At 47.5% G+C, this 17,772-nt stretch overlaps 1 protein-coding gene across 2 annotated transcripts in view; it reads left to right on the top strand.

Moving 5' to 3' along the window:
• The window catches only part of FAM107A (family with sequence similarity 107 member A), a 120,860-nt gene extending 108,540 nt beyond the window's left edge, over positions 1 to 12,320 (top strand). For both annotated transcript variants that reach the window (XM_044656806.1, XM_044656807.1), the window contains 3 exons: positions 8,230 to 8,407; positions 9,887 to 10,043; positions 12,104 to 12,320. In XM_044656806.1, the coding sequence (XP_044512741.1) occupies positions 8,230 to 8,407; positions 9,887 to 10,043; positions 12,104 to 12,208 (440 nt within the window). In that variant the 3' untranslated portion in view covers positions 12,209 to 12,320. The remainder of the gene's footprint in view (positions 1 to 8,229; positions 8,408 to 9,886; positions 10,044 to 12,103) is intronic.
• The last annotated feature ends 5,452 nt before the right edge of the window (positions 12,321 to 17,772 follow it).

The raw sequence follows: 17,772 nt of genomic DNA, 5'->3' as shown, positions 1-17,772 counted from the left end.
CAGCTGGGTGGCTCAGTAGCTTGAGAGCCAGACCTAGAGACAGGAGATCCTGGGTTCAAATCTGACCTTAGACATTTCCTAGCTTTGTGACCCTAGACAAGTCACTTAACCCTCATTGTCTGAGCCATACCACTCTTCTGCCTTAAAACCAATGTTTTCCAAGGGAGAATAAAGAGAGGCATAGCATCCAAGATAAGAGAGGTGAAAATCCTGTTGTCCTGACTCCCCTGGTCAGACCCCAGCTAAAGTACTGTGTTCAATTTGGGGTACCACAGTTTAGAAAAGGTATTGACTGATCAGCTAAGAAGGTCCAACCAGGATAGTGAGAGGGATGGAAACCCAACTGGACAAAGATTAAATGGAGGAACTGTGTATCTTAAGCCTGAAGAAGAGATCTATAGAGAGTGAGATGGCTATCTTTAGGAATTTGAAAGAAGGAGGTAGAGCTGGGTGACTCAGTGGTTAGAGCAGCATGCCTGAAAACAGGAAGTCCTGGGCTCAAATCTCACCTCAGACATTACCTAGCTGTGTGACCCTGGGAAAGTCATTTAACCCCCAATTGCCTAGCTCTTACTGCTCTTCTGCCTTGGAATCAATACTTAGTATCAATTCTAAGACAAAAGGTAAGCTTTAAAAAAAAAAGCAGCCTAACAGGGTGAGAAGAGCACAGGCTTTGGAGTCAGAGGAACTAGGAACTAAATCTACTGTTTACTGTCTGTGTGATCTAGGGACAGTCACCTGCCCTCTCATGACCTCATGAATAAAAAGGAAAGTGTTCAGTTAGATGAGATCGAAGGTCCCTTCAAGTTCTAAACCAATGTACTCGGATATTCATGAAGAAGGAAGGAAAGTTCTTGGTCTTTATTTTTTGGCTTCTAGGCAAGGTTCTCTAGTGGTACTCAAGCAAAATCCTGTATTACATGAGAACTCTAAGCTTTCCCAGCTCTGGTGTCCATGATTCGGGTCTTATAGGAGAGGCAACTAGGGATGGAATGGATAGAGCAATCAGGAAAACCTGAGTTCAAGTCTCACCTCAGATACCTACTAGCTGTGTGACTTTCGACAAGTTAGCCACCGGCTGCCTCAGTTTTCTCATCTGTAAAATGAAGATAACAATAACATCTACCTCTTAGGATTAAACTGTTCAAGTTTAGACCAGGCATCCCTTGACTTGGAGGCCTGCTTTCTATCCACTACAGAGCATAACTTTATAGTCAATGAATAACTGGTTAAAATTCAAATTCTTTATGGAAATATGCTCTTCACTGTAATGGGAAAAGGATAGAGATAGGATAAGATTTAAGAGAAGAGGAAGGCTATCTTTAAGGCACATACTAGGAAATCAAGGGAAAGGATTTTAGCAGACAGAAGGCAGAGGAGGAAAAGTTTGGAAGTGACAACTGCTAGAGAGTAGTAACTTCCTGGAAAAGGTTAGGAGCTTCCTGTCTGGGAATGGTGGAAGAAAGGCAGGTTACACCTACAAGGGGAGGCGCAAGGTAAACATTACCTGCTATTATTATTGTTAATTATTGTTATCTCCTAGAATTATTGTGAAGATCAAACGAAATATATTTCTAAAGTATTTAACACAATGCCTAGCATACAGCAGATGCTTAATAAATGCTTCTTCCCTTCCCTTATCCCTGAAAACAGATGAAAATTTCCCTACTAGAAAGTAGTCTTGCTGCTTTTGTCTCCCAAACCAAATCCACCAGGGCTGTCATGAGGCAGGCTGTCTCCCTGGGTTCCAGAGCTTTTAGGTACCTTTTCTAGAGGGACAAGGCATATGCCATATTGAAGTCTATAAGCTCCTTAAGCAGAGGGCTTGTTTCATTCTTTGCACTTCTGGCCCCGGAGTCTAGTACAGTGTCTAGTATCTAGAAGGCACTTCATAAATTTCCCAAGTATGAATAAATACCTGATTGAATGATTGATTTTCCCAGAGTCAGTCCAGGATGGGAGCAAGGCGGCAGGTAGCAAAATCTAATCCGCTTTCTGGGGATGGACGCCTCAGGATGAATCCAGGGTCTATGTGAGCCCAGAGCCAGGACCCCTGCTTCTTGCAGTGAACCAGTTACAGATATTTTCCAAGTGTCTGGTATATGTCTAACCCCGGGCTAGGTGCTATGGGGGACAACTAGCCCTTGCCCTCAAGGGGCTTCTGGTCCAGTCAGAGAGAGAAAGCCCAAACACACCAGGAGAAGCAAAGCAGCATATGGCAGGGGAGAAATGAGCAGGGGAAGCCAGGAGAAGCACAGGAACTCAGAAAAGACCTCCAAGGCCAGGGGTGGACAAGCTGTACCCAACATGGAAGACAGAGATATGAGCTTTGTCTTGAGAGCTTATGCGACAATTAATGGAGCCCCTCGTCTGCTATTCTGGTCTCAGGTTCCTGCCACTTGGGTGGATTTAGCAGTTCACAGACTGGAAGAGGCTTGAGAGTTCAAAGGATCAGAGCTTTGGAGCTAGAAGGGAATTTAAAGGTGGTCCAATCCGAGCCTTCATTTTACAGGTGATCCTCCGGGAGTTTAAGTGACTCTCCTAGGGTCATGTAGCTAGTAAACGTCTGAGGCACATTTTGAGTCTAGGTCTTCATGATTCTGGGGTCAGGGCCCCAGCTACTGCCTCCTCTAGCTTTGCCCCTATATTTGGCAGGCAAGGAAGCCAAAGCAAAGGAACTGCTTGGCTAACATCCCATGACAAGTTAAAGACTGAGCTAGGACTAGGACTTGGGGCTTCAGGACTTTGGCACCCCATACCCTGCTGCCTCCCTTGCTGATCTAGATTTCTTAGAGACGGGCTACTACCACCCAGAGGCCAATCCAGCATTTCTATCCACGGGACAATTCCTTTTCTTTGAAGGTGAGGGCAGCTGAGACTGGCTCCTGTCCTGGCACCACTGGGAACCTGCCCAGCCTTCTTTGGCAAGGTCATCTAACCTGAAGGGGAACCTTGGAGGCCAGAATAAGCCCCAGGCTATCCCAGCTTGCCTCTGTGCAGTCCCATCCAGCAGGTAGGGGCTCATCTTTTCAAACATAGCCCAATGTGCTGGATTGGAAGTCAGGATGTCCTGGGTTCAAATTCTCCCCCAGATACTTACTAGCCTTATGACTCTGGAGATGTAGCTTAACTCTGTGGCTCAGTTTCCTCCATTTTAAAATGAAAAAGTTGAACTCAATAGCCAGGAAGATCCCTTCCACCCTCTTTGTCTAAGCTGCTCTAAAGGCTTGGCTAACACGCTTGGTCTAGACCTCAAGTCTCCAAGCTTTGCTGATCCAGCCGAGAGCAATGAAAAGATGCAAAGCATCTTCTTCATCTCTCCGCAGTCCTTCCTCCCTGGCCAAGGACTCAGGACAAATGGATTTCTTTGGCCCCAGACCCACATCCACAGTCCCTCCAGAGGGCAAGGGCGAGGCAAGGTTGTGGTGCTACTTCGCCATCTGGCGGCCACTCCGAGAAATCCTCTCCATCAAGAAAAGAGAAAATGGAAAGGAGATAGAGTGGTGGATGGATGGTATTTGGGTCCCATGCAAGACCCTGGGGCGCCGGAGGGGAGAATGGGAGACTCAGCCCTCGGAGAGGAGAGGTGACATGCCCACACTATTTCTAACTTAGATTATAAAGGGCTGAACAAGGAACGAGTTGATGGGGGAAGGAGATGGGGTCTGTTCTGATTGGCCCCAGGGCCAGTGGGCAGAAGGTGCAGTCAGAGTTTACCCAAGTGGCAAAGACAGCCTTAGGAGGGAGGAGGATGGAACCAGAGATTCCGAGCTGGAAGGGACTGCAGAAGTCATCTGGTTGAATTCCCCCACTGTAGAGATGATAAAGTTGAGGCACAATGACTTTCCCAAAGTTACTCAACTACAGGAAGCCAGAGCGGTATAGTGGACACTGGGGTAGACCTGGAGTCAAGAAGACTTGGGTTCAAATCCCATTTCTGGCACTCATTAGCTTAGGGAACCTGGGTAAGTCTCTTAACCTTTATGAATCTCAGTTTTCCTCATCTAGGAGATTCTGACAATGGGGGTTCCTCCCTCACTCTGCAAACCTTAAAGCTCTGCATAAATGACAGTAATTGTTATTCATGGATTTCTTTCCCTTCATGAGGGATCTTCAAACAAAGGCTAAATGATTACTTGCTGGATAGGAGCATGATACTGTGGAAAGAGAGATCCTAAGTTCAAAGCCCATCTCTTAGGAAACCTGTGACCCTGGGCAAGTCTCTTACCCTCCCTAAGACTCAGTTCCCTTCTCTATAAAATGCAGGTTTTAGTTTAGAGCAGTAAAAACATTTATTGAGCACCTACTATGTGCCAGGTACTGGGCTAAATGCTTTCCAAATATTGTGTCATTTGATCCTCACAACTCTGGGAGGTAGGTACTGTTATTGTCTCCATTTTACAGCTAAGGAAACTGAAGCAAACAGGAATTGTCCAAAGTCACATAGCTAGTATATGGATCAGGCCAGATTTGTGGGCCAGCAAGGTAGCATAGTGGATAGAGCACCAGGCCTAAAGTCAGGAAGATCTGAGTTCAAATCTGAATTCAAACCCTTAGCCATGTGATCCTGGGTAAATTATTTATCCCTTTTGCCTCCGTTTCCCCAACTGTAAAATAAGATGGAGAAGTAAATGGTGAACCCCTCTAGTATCTTTGCTAGGAAAACTCCAAATGGGATCACAAAGAGTTGGATACGACTGAAATGATTCAACAATAAAGATGTGAACTCAGCCAGTCCCTGGACAGATGGAGGAGAACGGGGACAGATGGACGGTGTCCCCCAGAACCCTGATAAATGAACTGTGCCTTTGGTCTACTGGATGAATCTTCCCTGCCCAGGTCCTGGGTGCTGAGAGGTTTTCTGTTGTTAACACTATAATTATCAAGAAAGTAATAACCACCTTCCTCGCCCCATCCTCCCTTTAAATCTCTTGCCTCCTGGCTAGCCCCACACCTGAGAACAAAGGCAGCGCCACCCAGCTCTAGTTAACTTGGATACCCTTCAGCCTTCCAGTCATGATCACCCCATGCCAGGCCCCTCTCCAAGCTCCGAGGGAAGGAGGGGAGGGAGGAAGCCAATAGCCAGTGGTGTCCTTGGCTATGGATCTTTGTATCTTGCTTAGGAGTTGGTAGAGATGGTTGTCACAGCGTTGATGAGAGGTGGTGGTCAGCCTGGAGCCTTTGTCCATGGATGGGACTGCCACCTGGCTCACCAGAAACAGCGCGGTGGTGCTGAAAGGGCTTCTTTGCCTCGTGCATCACCTCCTTCATAAACTTTCCTCAATCCCTGCCCATCGAAATGGTTTCACTCTCCTGAAATCTCAAGTCAAAGAACGCCAGAACTGGACAAAGAGCTGTCTCGCGATCCCCATTTCGACTGTGAGCTCCTTGAGGGCAGGGACTGTCTTTGAATCCTCTGCTCTTTGCTCCAGGTAGGAGCTTAATAAAGGTATTGACTGAATGAATGAACGGGGGTTCGTGAATACTAGCACTATAAAAAGCCCAGCCCCTCAGGGACACCCCCAGAAAGCTTAAGGGGAGAAGTAGTGATCAGCCACCTCTGGGGAGGGCAGTGCTATATAATAGGATGATAAGTTAATAGATTTCGAGGAGTAAGAGACCACGAGAGGCCATACAGTCCAGTTCTCTCGTTTTACAGATGAAGAAACTAAGGCCCATGGAGATGATGTAATTTGTGCAGTCACAAAGGGGTAGGATTTGAACCCAGGTCTCCTGTCTTTGCAGATTCAAGGCTTTTTCCAATGTATGATGCTGTCCATCTTGGGCTTCAAGTAAAGGCCAAGTGATAGATGACAGATTTCACCCCAAAACCAGCCTAAGTAAACAGTAGGATCCAGGGTGGCCACAGGGCCATGAATTTGCTGAGGACAACCACTCTCTGGCTTTCTACTGCTCAGACAGGAGCCTGTGATCTGAATGGGTGGCAAGAACATTCTTTAAACACAAGAAACTGAGGATTCAGGGACTAAAAAAAGAAAATATTCCCTGCCCTCAAGGAGCTTCCCTTCTATCGGGAGGATTTAGCCTACACATGGATAAACGGAAATATATTCCAAGTCATTTAGAGGAGGCTGGCATGCTAACCACTGGGAAGATCAGGAAAGACCTGTCGTAGAAGCTGGTGTTGGAGCTGAGGCAGAGGACACCATTATGGAGGACACCCACAAGAAAAACACAAGGGTTCCTGGAGAAGAAAGAGGTGTGTCGTGAAATCTGCAAAGTCAGGTCGGAAAAGCCTGGTGAAGGACTATGAATGCCAGACAGAAGACTTAGTATTTTATTCAAGAGGAAAGGATAGTAGGTGACCAGAGGAGATAGGAAGCTGCTGAATCTTCTGGATATGGCCAGGCACAGGCTTAAGAATATTATTCATACACTCGACTAGTCTACAGATTTTAGGTACGGATAGACTAGAGATGGGAGACCAATGGAGAGGCTAGGGTTAGAGGTGATGACGGGAGCCTGAACTGGGGTGATAGCCAGAGAGGAGAGAGTTGCAAGAAGTCTTGTAAAAGTGGGAGTGAAGGGGTTGCTAAGGGAGAAAGTAGAGAGAGAGGAGCCAAGGATGAGCCTTTGAGGGACACAGGCACAAGAGAGAACCAGGAAGAGAAGGGAGAGCCAATGAGGGAGATGGGAGTCAAGAGACACAGACTGCCCAGTAGGAGGGAATTCTCTTTGGTGTAGAAAGCTGTTATGGTAAAAGAAGAGGCCGAGGAGAAGGTCCCCAGTGACCCTCTTTGGAGCTTTGTGTGTGTGTTGGGGGAGGGGGAGATTTGATCCTACAACCTTGACTGAATACATACATTATGCAAAGGCTTCCCAACGCTTAATTGGGCAACTGATAAGGCAGAAAAATTACCAACTGATTCTCCCCATCCAGTGTCAAAGATCAAAGTTCCTTCTCATCAGAGCCCAATGTTAAATTTTCAATGTTAACATTTACTCCTCAGAAATCAGTAAATACTACCACCAGAGCTTATTAGTCTATTGATTTCCCCAAGAAATTAATAGGGAGAATGTGAATAATACAGACTAAACTTAAAAGTGACTTTGGAGAGCCTATTGTTAAACATTTATCAGTACACCACTGTCCCTACGTAAAGTAGGGAGGTATTTTTAAAGGTTGTGGATCTGTTTCGTGTAAGAGGATTCCTTTTTCCTAGAGGTAGCCTAGCTATAGTTGCTTCTGATTATCTTGCATATGTAATTACTTAACACTAGTAGTATAATGCCAATATTAAATATTAAAAAAAACAGGGTTCAAATCCTGCCTCTAACATTTACTGACTGTGGATCCTTGGGCAAGTTGTCTTTGTGCCTCTAGCAATGCCCTAGAACTTACCTGCTAAGTCATAAAAGGACTCCTGAGGAGAGCTCACAACTCTGATGGAATCCTAGATCCTTAACGTATTTTATATTTATCAATAAATGTTCACATTAGCAAGCCGAGCCAGAAAAACAAAATAAGCAATGGCTATAATAGAATGTCTTCTCTTCAAGGGCAGGCACGATTTCATTATTGCCCTAGAATTCTCGGCCCCTGGCACAGTGGTACACAGCGGGGCTCTGAGACACTCTCATTGATTGATTATGTGACCTTAGTCAAGTCACTGAATGAGCCTGAGTTTCCCCGTCTGTCCAATGGGGATGCGAGGCAGTATGGCACGGTGGATGGAGACCTGATCTGCCTCTGACCTACACGCTGACGGTCTGACATTTAACCTCCTGATGCCCACGAGCAGCTCCCTAAGATTATAACCTGCATGGCAGGGTCTGCATTAGGAGAAAGAATTCCTCAGTGGGAGCCCCCAGCACCAAAGAAGTCATAAGTATAGGCTTAAAAATGGGAACCAAGTGCCTGCATTACCTCCCTCATAGGCTCGCTCGGAGAAAGTGCTTTCTATGTTCTGCTGCACCCAGACCTGCATCGGAGGGAGCCCTTCATCTGGATCCAGGTGATGGGGTGGGGAGTCCTGGCTCTTCCACTCCTCCTGTGTGCCCTTAGACAAGTAGCCTGTCCTCTCTGAGCCTCTGTTTTCTCATTTTCAGAATGAGGGGGTTAGACTACATGCCCACGAGGGTCACTTTCAGCTCTAAAACTCTGATGCTTTGAATTTGTTTCTACTTCAAGAATGGAGGACGCCAATGGCCTTGCCACCTCCCCGGAGGAAGCGCTGAGTTTCTAACGCGTCCACCTTCTCTTCACAGCTTCCTTGTACTCTGAGATGCACAGGGACAGAGTTGAGAGAGTTGGGGCCGTCATGACCCATCCTGACTACAAAGATTGGAACCCAGAACTTATTAAACCCAAGAAGCTCATGAATCCTGTAAAAGCCTCCAGAAGCCACCAGGAGCTACACAGGGAGCTCCTCATGAATCACAGAAGGTAAGAGTGAGGGACCCAATCTTTACCCCAATGCTCACACCCAGGGAAATATGGCCTCAGAAAATCCTAGCTGTGTAGCCCTGGCTAAATCAATTAAACCCAATTGCCTAACCCTTACTGCTCTTGTGTCTTAGAATCAATTGATTCTAAGACACCAGGTAAGGATTTTTTTTAAAAATCACTGAAGAAAGAGAGCAGTTCTCAGTTGGGCCGGGAGTCAAGGCTGATGAGGCCTGGAGGGGGCCCTCAAAGGAAGATAGAAGTTTGGCAGCAGAGGGAAGGAGAATGGGATTAGCCGGGCATGGAATCCTATCCATCATCTAGCTAATCATTTTTTTCCAATGACAAGTAGGGGAGATGTCTGTCTCTCTCTCTCCAGCCTCTGAGGCAGAGGGCATAGCCCGGCACATCCAACCTGGGCTAACCACCTAACCTAACATCCAGTTAGGCTAACCACCTTGAGGGACCCACAACAGTGCAGACAAAGGAAGCCAGGGATAATAGATAAGAGATGACAGTATTGGGTAAAAGTGGGTGAAGGGGGGCATGTAGATGTGTTGGAGGAAGTCTGTGATTGGCTATGGTGGTAGAGGGGGGATGTACCCATCTGCCCTATCGGTTGATATCAGGTCATCCCCAGCTAGATGACCATGGACCTCTTTGAGCCTCAGTTCTTCACCTGTAAAATGAGCATGATAGTAGTTTCACTAGAAAAGAATATGATAGTTTTGTTTAAGGACTTCAAAGACTTTACCCTAGAACAACGGTCGGCAACCTTTTTGGCCGTGAGAGCCATAAACACCTTCGGAAGGAGGAGGATGGAGGTAGAAGGCGCTGGAATATGGGGTGGGGGCTGAAGGGCCCCCTGGGGCACATCCTGGGGCTCTGCCTGGACTGGCCGGTCGGGAGGTGGAGCCAGATATGGCTGGAGAGCCATATTTTGCTGACCCCTGCCCTAGAAGATTAGATTCTTTCTGGCTCCAAAAGCAAAACGAGGAGAAGGTGGGTGAAAGAAAGGTGGGCTACCAAAGAGCTGAGAAAGGGCTGGACTTGGAGCCAAAGGACTCGGGTTGGGGCTCATCTCTGTCACATACTAATTGTGTGACCTTTAGCAAGTCACTTAACAAACTCTCAGGGTCTCCAGACCACTCTCTAAGCCTGGTTCCAACCCTGTCTCTAGCCTTGCAGTTGTGTGAATAGAAAAGAAAGTCCCTTCATGCCCCCCTTTTACTGGCAGGAAAGTTGAGTTGCACAGATTCCCCAAGTTCCCCAGGTGGTAGGAGGCAGGAGAAGCCAAAACAGGGGCCTCCTCACTTCTATGCACAAATGCCACGGCCCCATTTTCATGAGAAGCGACAGGAAAGCAAAAGCTCAGGGCATAGAATGGGAGGCTCATCCGGATGCTTTTTTTCCACTAACACTGTTTCCTTGTTTCCTCCCTCCCTCGCCCTGCACCCGGCCGGCCCCTGGCATCCACAGAGGCCTGGGAGTGGACAGCAAGCCCGAGCTGCAGCGGGTCCTGGAACACCGACGGCGGAATCAGCTGTTGAAGCTCAAGAAGGAGGAAGAAGAGGCCAAGAAACTCAAGTCTCCCTTTGAGCAAGAGCTAATGAAGAGACAGCAACGACTGGACGAGGTAGAAAAGGGATGGACAGATTCGATCTCCATTAAAATAAGGGACAGCCCTAGTGCAGGGGAGAGAGATCCAGCCTTGGGAGGAGGAAGGCCCAGATTCAAGACCTGCCTGGAGTGAGGCTGGCTGTCACTTAGCAGTCAAGCCCCCCCCCCCCACCCGAGACAATGCTTTAAAATTTTAGGGTTCTGGGGCAAAGATAGAGAGGACCTGGGTTCAAATATGCCCTCACGCACTTACTAGCTCTGTGACCCTGGGCAAGTCACTTAACCCAACTCTCTAGCCCTCACCACTCTCCTACCTTGGAATCAATACTTACTAGTAATTCTAAGACAAAAGGTTGGGTAAGGGTTAAAGAGAGACAGAGACAGACAGGCAGACAGAAACAGAGATAGAGAGACAGAGACACAGAGAGAGACAGGCAGGAGGATCCATACACCCGCTCCAGGCAGCTCCCTCTTCTGGTCCAGGGGAAGCCAGAGGCGGGCAGGGAACCAGCCCAACCCAGAACAATAGGTCAGCTTTGAGTGGCCACAGACGTCAGGGAAGTCAAGGGTTTGTACTGGTGGGCACAGAGGGATCCGGGTCTTTTCCAGATGCTTTTGACCCTGATCTAAACAGATCCCAGCTTCCCCTTGAGTGCTCCGGTTCCAACCAGGCTCCGTAGAGATACTGCCAGGGGATGATGGAACTCTTTGGTGTCAGGGGCTGCACTCACAGATTCCTCCATCATTTGAGCTATTTCTATCAACCTGTCTCCCCCTCCTCATTATGGGAAACGGCTCCCAATGGGGCCGGAATGCTTCCTTCATCCTTTGACCCCTTGCCTGCTCAGATCCCTCCAGGGAGACCCTTTCTAGGACCCTTGCAAAGATCTGCCATCTCCCTCAAGAAAGCTTCCCAGACGCCTGACAAAATCCAAAGTGAAGGCAAGAGAAAATACGCTGCAGAAGGTATTAGTAGAGTCACTCCCTCTGGTGCAGCCTAGGAAGGGTTCTCGCCAGCAACAAAGGTTCAAAGCTGGTCTACACCTGCTCTCTGTCCTCCTTGGTCATTACCCTCAGTTTATACCAATGGCTAGAGAAACTGGGGCACTCTGCCCATTGGCAGGTCAGGACGTTCTCCAGGGAGAAGGGATGCCCGTGAGAGGCCACCTCATCAGAAAGGGGGCCAATCAGACTTTGCACTCTGGATTGTGAACACGAGACACTGCCTACATGCACACAGCCAGAGACACATGGGATGTCTGGCTTCCCTACAAATAGGATTGTTACTCACAGGGCAAACCCCTTCCCTTCCTGTATTGAGAGATGTTCTTCCCTTCTCATGGTTGTTGGTGAACAGATACCTCCCCCTGGGTGTTTGGCTGGGCGACCCATCACCGATCCTGGGTCCTGCCTTCCAACCTGTCACTACTGCAGAATGTTGAGAACCTCAACATTTAGACCAAAGACTCTGGCCAAGGAGGAAATCCAAGAGCTGGTGCGCTCGCCCTCCAGGCAGAGGGGGCGCTCTGGGCCAGGTTTGAACATGATAGCCCCTTGCTGTGTTACTGTCCATTGAAAACTCAGAGACCACTGCAGCATGGGCGACTTGCTAGATCTCAAAATGAAATGCCTAGTACCATAGAAAATGGGATTTTCTGGAACTAAAACTATTTGGTTTTTGTATCGTCTCTATAAACTGAATCCTTCCCCCAGTTTGCCTCTGGGCAGTTGCCTATCTGGTTTATCTTTAGTTCTGGCTATGTTCTCAGAGATTCTAGGAACAGGCTGGGAGTTTGAGGGTCAGCCTGGCTAAATCCCAGGTCTCCTGCCTCCAGAATCACTTTGACTAGATCACACTGTTTCCTAATCACCAGAAGGGCAGGGATGTAGGAGATGACCCACGCAATGTGCTGCCATCCTGCTCTAAGCTCTGGATCCACATGAATTGCCCAGGTTGGATTCGAACCCAGGTCTCCCCGGCACAGTGCTAGGCACATAAGTGCTTAATAAAAGCCTGTCGATCAATTAGCTGAGCCCCAGCATTCCTCTTGACATTCCTACTTCTCTTTTCTTCAGATGGAAAAAGAAACCAAAAAGGAAGATGATCAGGCACCCGAGTTCATAAAAGTTAAAGAAAATCTGCGGCGTATTGCCACGATAGCGGGAGAGGAGCAAATCTAGCAGGTGAAGACAGAGCTCCATGGCATCCACCAGGACTCCCGGAGCCTCCGACCCCAACAGAATCCACACCCACCTCTACCCCGGCATATCCGTGTACCAGATGGACAGCGGCAGCCAGACCCTTGGGACTCCTTCCCAACACTAATGCTTGCTCCAAAATGCCTTGTGGTGGCTCTGGGTCCAAGACAGGGTTATTTTAATGGTCAAGGTACATGTAGCACTCATGGATAGGAATCTTCCCGAGGATGGCACTGCTGCCAGGGCCAATCCTCTCTAAGGGAACGCTAACATCTTTCTCTTCTTTCTCAATAACAACCCCCAGGTGTATTCTGAGCAGCCACCTGCCCATATTGGCTATTCCAGTATGTTGAGGGAGAGGAGGATCCTCAAGAGTTTTTGTCTTGAAGGGAAAGATTGTCTTGGAAATCCTGATGGCAGTGATGTGATCAGCTTGAGGGTCACAAGGGCCACCTAGTGGTGGCCTCATAGTAGTTTGCCCTTGCTGATACACACAAGTGACCTCTGGCTTGAATCTGCCCATGGATGGTAAGCTAGGATGGCCTTATCAGAGCCGGACCCAGCTGTACAAAAAACAAAACAAAACAAAACAAACAAAAAAAAACACTGCCAAGTGTTTGGAAACTCAATTCCCATTTCCCCCTAGATTTGCCAGCCACAAGGCTTAGAAATCAGTTAGAAATGATCGTTCTTGTGGTCAGGATCAGCCATGCTTGCTCTGTGGATAGCATGACACTAGGATTTCACGATAAGTGCCCTCCCCACAAGAGCAGCTGACCTGTATGGATCTAGTGTCCAGACCTTCCTCAGGAGGCTCCTTCGGACCCCCCACTCCATTTACTTTTCTGCCATCTGGGGCCAACTCTCATCCCCAATCCTGGGCTACCCACACCTTTCTGGGTTCTGTGCCATTTTGTGATGCCTTGTGTTTTTGAGAAAACTGGAGAATGCTTATTCCCCAGGTCCCCCACCCCGTTACTCAAACTGGACTCCTAGAGTATTAAGAAAATTCTACCCAGAATGGAAGAGCTGGGCAGAGCAGTGTAGAGAGAGAGAGAGCAGCAATAGCTCGGGCCACACTTGGGTCTTCCCAACCCCTCGCCAAGATCAGTCCAATCTGGGAAAGTTATCCAAAGCCAGTTTCTCTGCTCATGCCAGCCACCCCAATGCCAGTCCTCAGCAACCCCTAATCGATAATATCCAATAATCTCCCTAATCTAATGGCATATTGGAGGCATACTGAGGGAAGCTTGGAGACTACAAAAGAGCTAAAAAGAAATGTGTGAAAGGCCTTGTGTAGGGAGTAGATAGGCCACCTCAGAGTCAGGAAGATCTAGGTTCAAATCCCACTTTGGTCTCATGCTGGCTGCATGATCCTAGGCAAGTCACTAGTCGCTGAGTTTGAGGGAAGATGCTGACCTGTATTTGGTTCGAATCACAGATCTGATCAAATCAAAACATCTCGATAAATGAACAAATAAATAAAACTGTGCTAAAGTAGAGCTAATAACTTCAAGCAGTATAATAATTAAATTTGCTGGTAAAGCCTTCACGGATGAGATAAGGCTAAATGAATGAACTGTAGAACCCAAAACTAAATTCTTTTCTAAACAAGTTCCTCTCACTATGGTAATGGGTCTCCTTGATTTGAACCTTACAAGCCCACCAGGAACAAGGAGCACAAGTTAACAAGGATTCTTCATGGCCCTTGTATTGATGAATCTATCAAAGAATTCCCAGTGGGCAAAACCCCTTTGAAGGGAAGAAAAAAAACAATATGGAGGAGGGCGAGGGAGGGTAGAGGGAGGAAGAAGTTAGAAAAAGTGAACCTAAGACTTTCAAATCCAAGGTCCTGAGTGGGTCCTGGAGGGTTGGATTTGTCCATTTGGGGTCCTACAATCACATACTAGGAGATGGAGATAAAGAGCCCATGACCTGGACATCAAGAGACTTGGTTTTGGGTCCTGGTCTGCTTACAAATAGCTGAGTGGCTTGGGGTAAATCATTCAATGTCTCTGGACCTCAGTTTCCTCCTCCGTAAAATCAGTAGCTCCAAAGCTGTGATTCACTTTAATTCCATATGCACTTATTAAATGCTTGCTGTGTGCAGGCAGTGTACTGGACGCTGGAGGGGATTAAACACAAGCATGAAACAACCTCTGGTCTCCAAAAGCCAACATTCTCCATGAAGGGCTGGGAAAGGTTTTGTAGTTAACCTCGTGATAAATATTTCTGAATGTTCATTGTAAAAATGTATTCGTGGAAGGGCAGCCAGGTAGCAAAGTGGAAAGAGTGCCAGGCCTGGAATCAGGAGGACCTGGGTTCAAATGTGACCTTGGGCATTTCCCAGCTGTGTGACCCTGGGCAAGACACTTAACCCCAACTGCCTAGCCCTTACTGCTCTTCTGCCTTAGAATCAATATGTTGTATCAATTCTAAGACAGAAGGGAAGGGTTTTCAATAATTTTTAAATGTAGTAATAGAGCCAAGTCAGCTAGCATGATGGCAGTCATTTATGCAGGAGCAGCAAAGGCAGAAGGTTCAACCCCATGTGGGCCTTCCAGTCCATACGTGCTAGCTCACTAAATATAAATTTTTTTCTGAGAATCTGAGATGGCATCACCTGGCACCTAGAGGGCCAAACTGGCCCTTGAGTCTCATTTTGAATCCTAGAGAACTAAAACAAATCCTAAGCCCCCCTCCAGTCCTCATATTCTGATTCTCAACTAATCACTGGCTCATAGAATTTGGGAGATGGAAAGGAACTCAGCGACCATCCTATCCAATCCTTTCCCCCAAAGTATCCTCTGTCCACCACACCTAACAAGTGGTCATCTAGGCTTCCAGTGAAGGTAGCTAGAATTTGGCTAGCTCCTCTGGTCTCTCTGTGTCTTCTGTCCATGCCTCCTTGGTTCTGCCCTTGGAATAGTAGATTGAATGGTGGCCCCTCTTCTACACGATGGCCTTCTAAATAGCCAAAAGTGGCTATCATGTCTCTCCTGAGTCCTCTATTCTTTGAGCCCTTCAATTTATCCTCCTAGGGGGTGAATTCGAGGGCTTTTAACTTCCTGGTGTAAGGATGGGATTTGTGCAAGGGGAATGGGACACTGGTTGGCCTTTTCTGTACTTTCCTCAGCTAATTAGCCCATCTAAGACATGGCACTTGGAATTCAACACAATACTCCACAAGTACCCTGGCTAGAGGGTACATAGAATTGGCACCTCCTTACTCCTGGAAGCTATGCCTCTTTTAAGGTAGCCCAAGATTATCTCAGGTCTCTTTTGATTGGCACAGTCAATGTTCGATCACATTGAGCTTGTCTCCTCATTAACTGGTTTGGGTTTTTTTAGAAGGAAGTTTCAAGAAACAAAACAAACTTGTCATCTTCTCTCTTTAAAATGACATTCTCACAAAAAAAAATCAAGTCATACATCAAAAAATAAAATAAAATAAAATGACATTCTCTGAGAACCAGGCCTAGAAATGGGAGGTCATGGGTTCAAGCCTGACCTCAGCCACCACCTAGCTGTGTGACCCTGGGCAAGTCACTTAACCCCCATTGCCTAGCCCTTACCACTCCTCTGCCTTGGAACTTATACACAGTATTGATTCTAAAATGGAAAGTAGGAAGTTTTTTGGTTTTGTTTTTGTTTTGTGACTTTCTCTGGGCCTTGATAAAAGGCATCAAAGGCAGAGCTAGAGGAGCTGAAAGCCCCCTCTCCAGCCTCTACAACAACAGCTAAAAAATGCCTGTTGATTCCTACTTCTTTGATGGCCAAGAAGGCTGTCAGACTGGTTTCCCTTTTCCCAACTGACCGATGCCAGGTACAAATGTTAATTGAGCTGAATTGAGTTGAACTGAGCCCAATCACCTCACTCTCTAGAATTGCTGGAAAGGACTCGATGGAAACCGAGTCCAATCCCTCATGAAAGAAACAAGAGAAAACTGAGGACCAGATCAGGGAAGGTTTGCCCAGAGTCACAGGGTTCCTAAGTGGCCAAGTGGAACTTGAACTCAAATCTCTTCATACTGAGAATGGTGCCCTTGCCATGAGCCCATGCCGACTTCTAAGAAAACAGTCCTGTCCCATCCGTGTCCCCCTGCTCTCCAAGGAAGTGTGGCGGAAGGGAGATCTGTATTGAGAAGTCTGTCTTCTAAAAGGGCAGCTGGATGGGACCCCAGTGAAGCAATGTTGACATTGTCCAGATCCCACCAAAAATGATGCGTGGCTCCTCAATAAAGCTCACGGCTTCCCCAGGCTCCCAAAGAAGGTCACTTGAAACGTCTCTTTGTTGTTCTGAGTTGAGGAGGGCCGTGGGCCAATGGAGCAAGGCAGGAAAAGCAATCCGAGGAAAGGGAGAACTCCAGCAAGGGAGGGAGCACTGGCGATATTAGAGGGGAAGGAGAGAAGGCAGGTCATAAAGATGGAGAAGGGAAACCATTCAGGACCACATTGTCATATCTGACCAGGGACTCTGCCCCCAGCATCCATGGATTCTCAAAGACCAAGAAATGGCGAAGGAGCATTGCACTTGGAGTCCCTGTCCCTGAAGTTCACCTCCCGGTTCCATCACTTACTACCTGATGTCTTTAAGCCTTAGTTTCCTCATCTGTAAAATGAAGGTGTTAGACCAGATGGCTCCTGAGCTGCCTTCTAGTTTTAGACCCAAGATTCCATTATCCTATTTTGAGAAGCTTTAGATTGGAGGACCCCTAAGATCTCCCCTCACAGGAAACCGATGGCCTCGGCACAGACAGAAAGTATCCGGAGGAGGTGAGAGACAAGAAGGTCCTCTGACCCCCCAAGTCATACCACACTAGCCTCAATTTGATCCCAGAACGTACGAGGACACAACCCACAAATTCAGGCCAGGGGAGTCCAGAAATAGGAAATACTTCATAGATAAAAGGCAGTGGGGGACAAAATCAAAGGGATGGAAGACAGTGTGAAGGAAGGTGATGAATGTTTCCTAAAAGGAAGATGGTAGAGTGTAAGTGGCCAGCATGGTGGGGGAAGTGGAGGACTTTGGGAGAGATGAGACACTTAACATGAGAAGGCGCCGTGGGATCTGTTAGATACTGGGTGTGAGCCACGACGAGGATGGGGCAATTGGGGCATCTAGAGGGCGCATCCCTCCAGTCCTTCAGCAACATAGAAACGGCAGACCTTGGCACCTCCTTTCTGGGGAAACAGTGATTTCCCAGAACTGTGGCTGTGTCCGTGCAGAGAACTCCCTTCGCCAATGAGGACCAGCAGCTGCTGCTCTGTCACATTTAGTCTTGGTGACCCGAAGTTAACTGGAGTTAAGGGAACCAGTTAGCAAGAACTTTCCCCACCATGTAGCATAGGAAACAACCAGATGGTGACTGAGGCCAGAGCCTCCTCGACCTTCCCCAAAAAAGAGATTTTGATCAATGAATATAATAGGATATTTGGGTGCCCTCCGTAATGGCAAGTATAAAGAATCAAAGAAACATGGGAAGACTTAGAGGAAGTGATGGAGAGGGAAGAAATCAGGACCAACCATGCATCCCTGAGTTGTA

The sequence above is a fragment of the Gracilinanus agilis genome, chromosome 1 (genome assembly GCF_016433145.1).
Source record: "Gracilinanus agilis isolate LMUSP501 chromosome 1, AgileGrace, whole genome shotgun sequence".
Taxonomy (NCBI): Eukaryota; Metazoa; Chordata; class Mammalia; order Didelphimorphia; family Didelphidae; genus Gracilinanus; species Gracilinanus agilis.
This window is presented reverse-complemented; position numbering and strand designations above follow the sequence as displayed.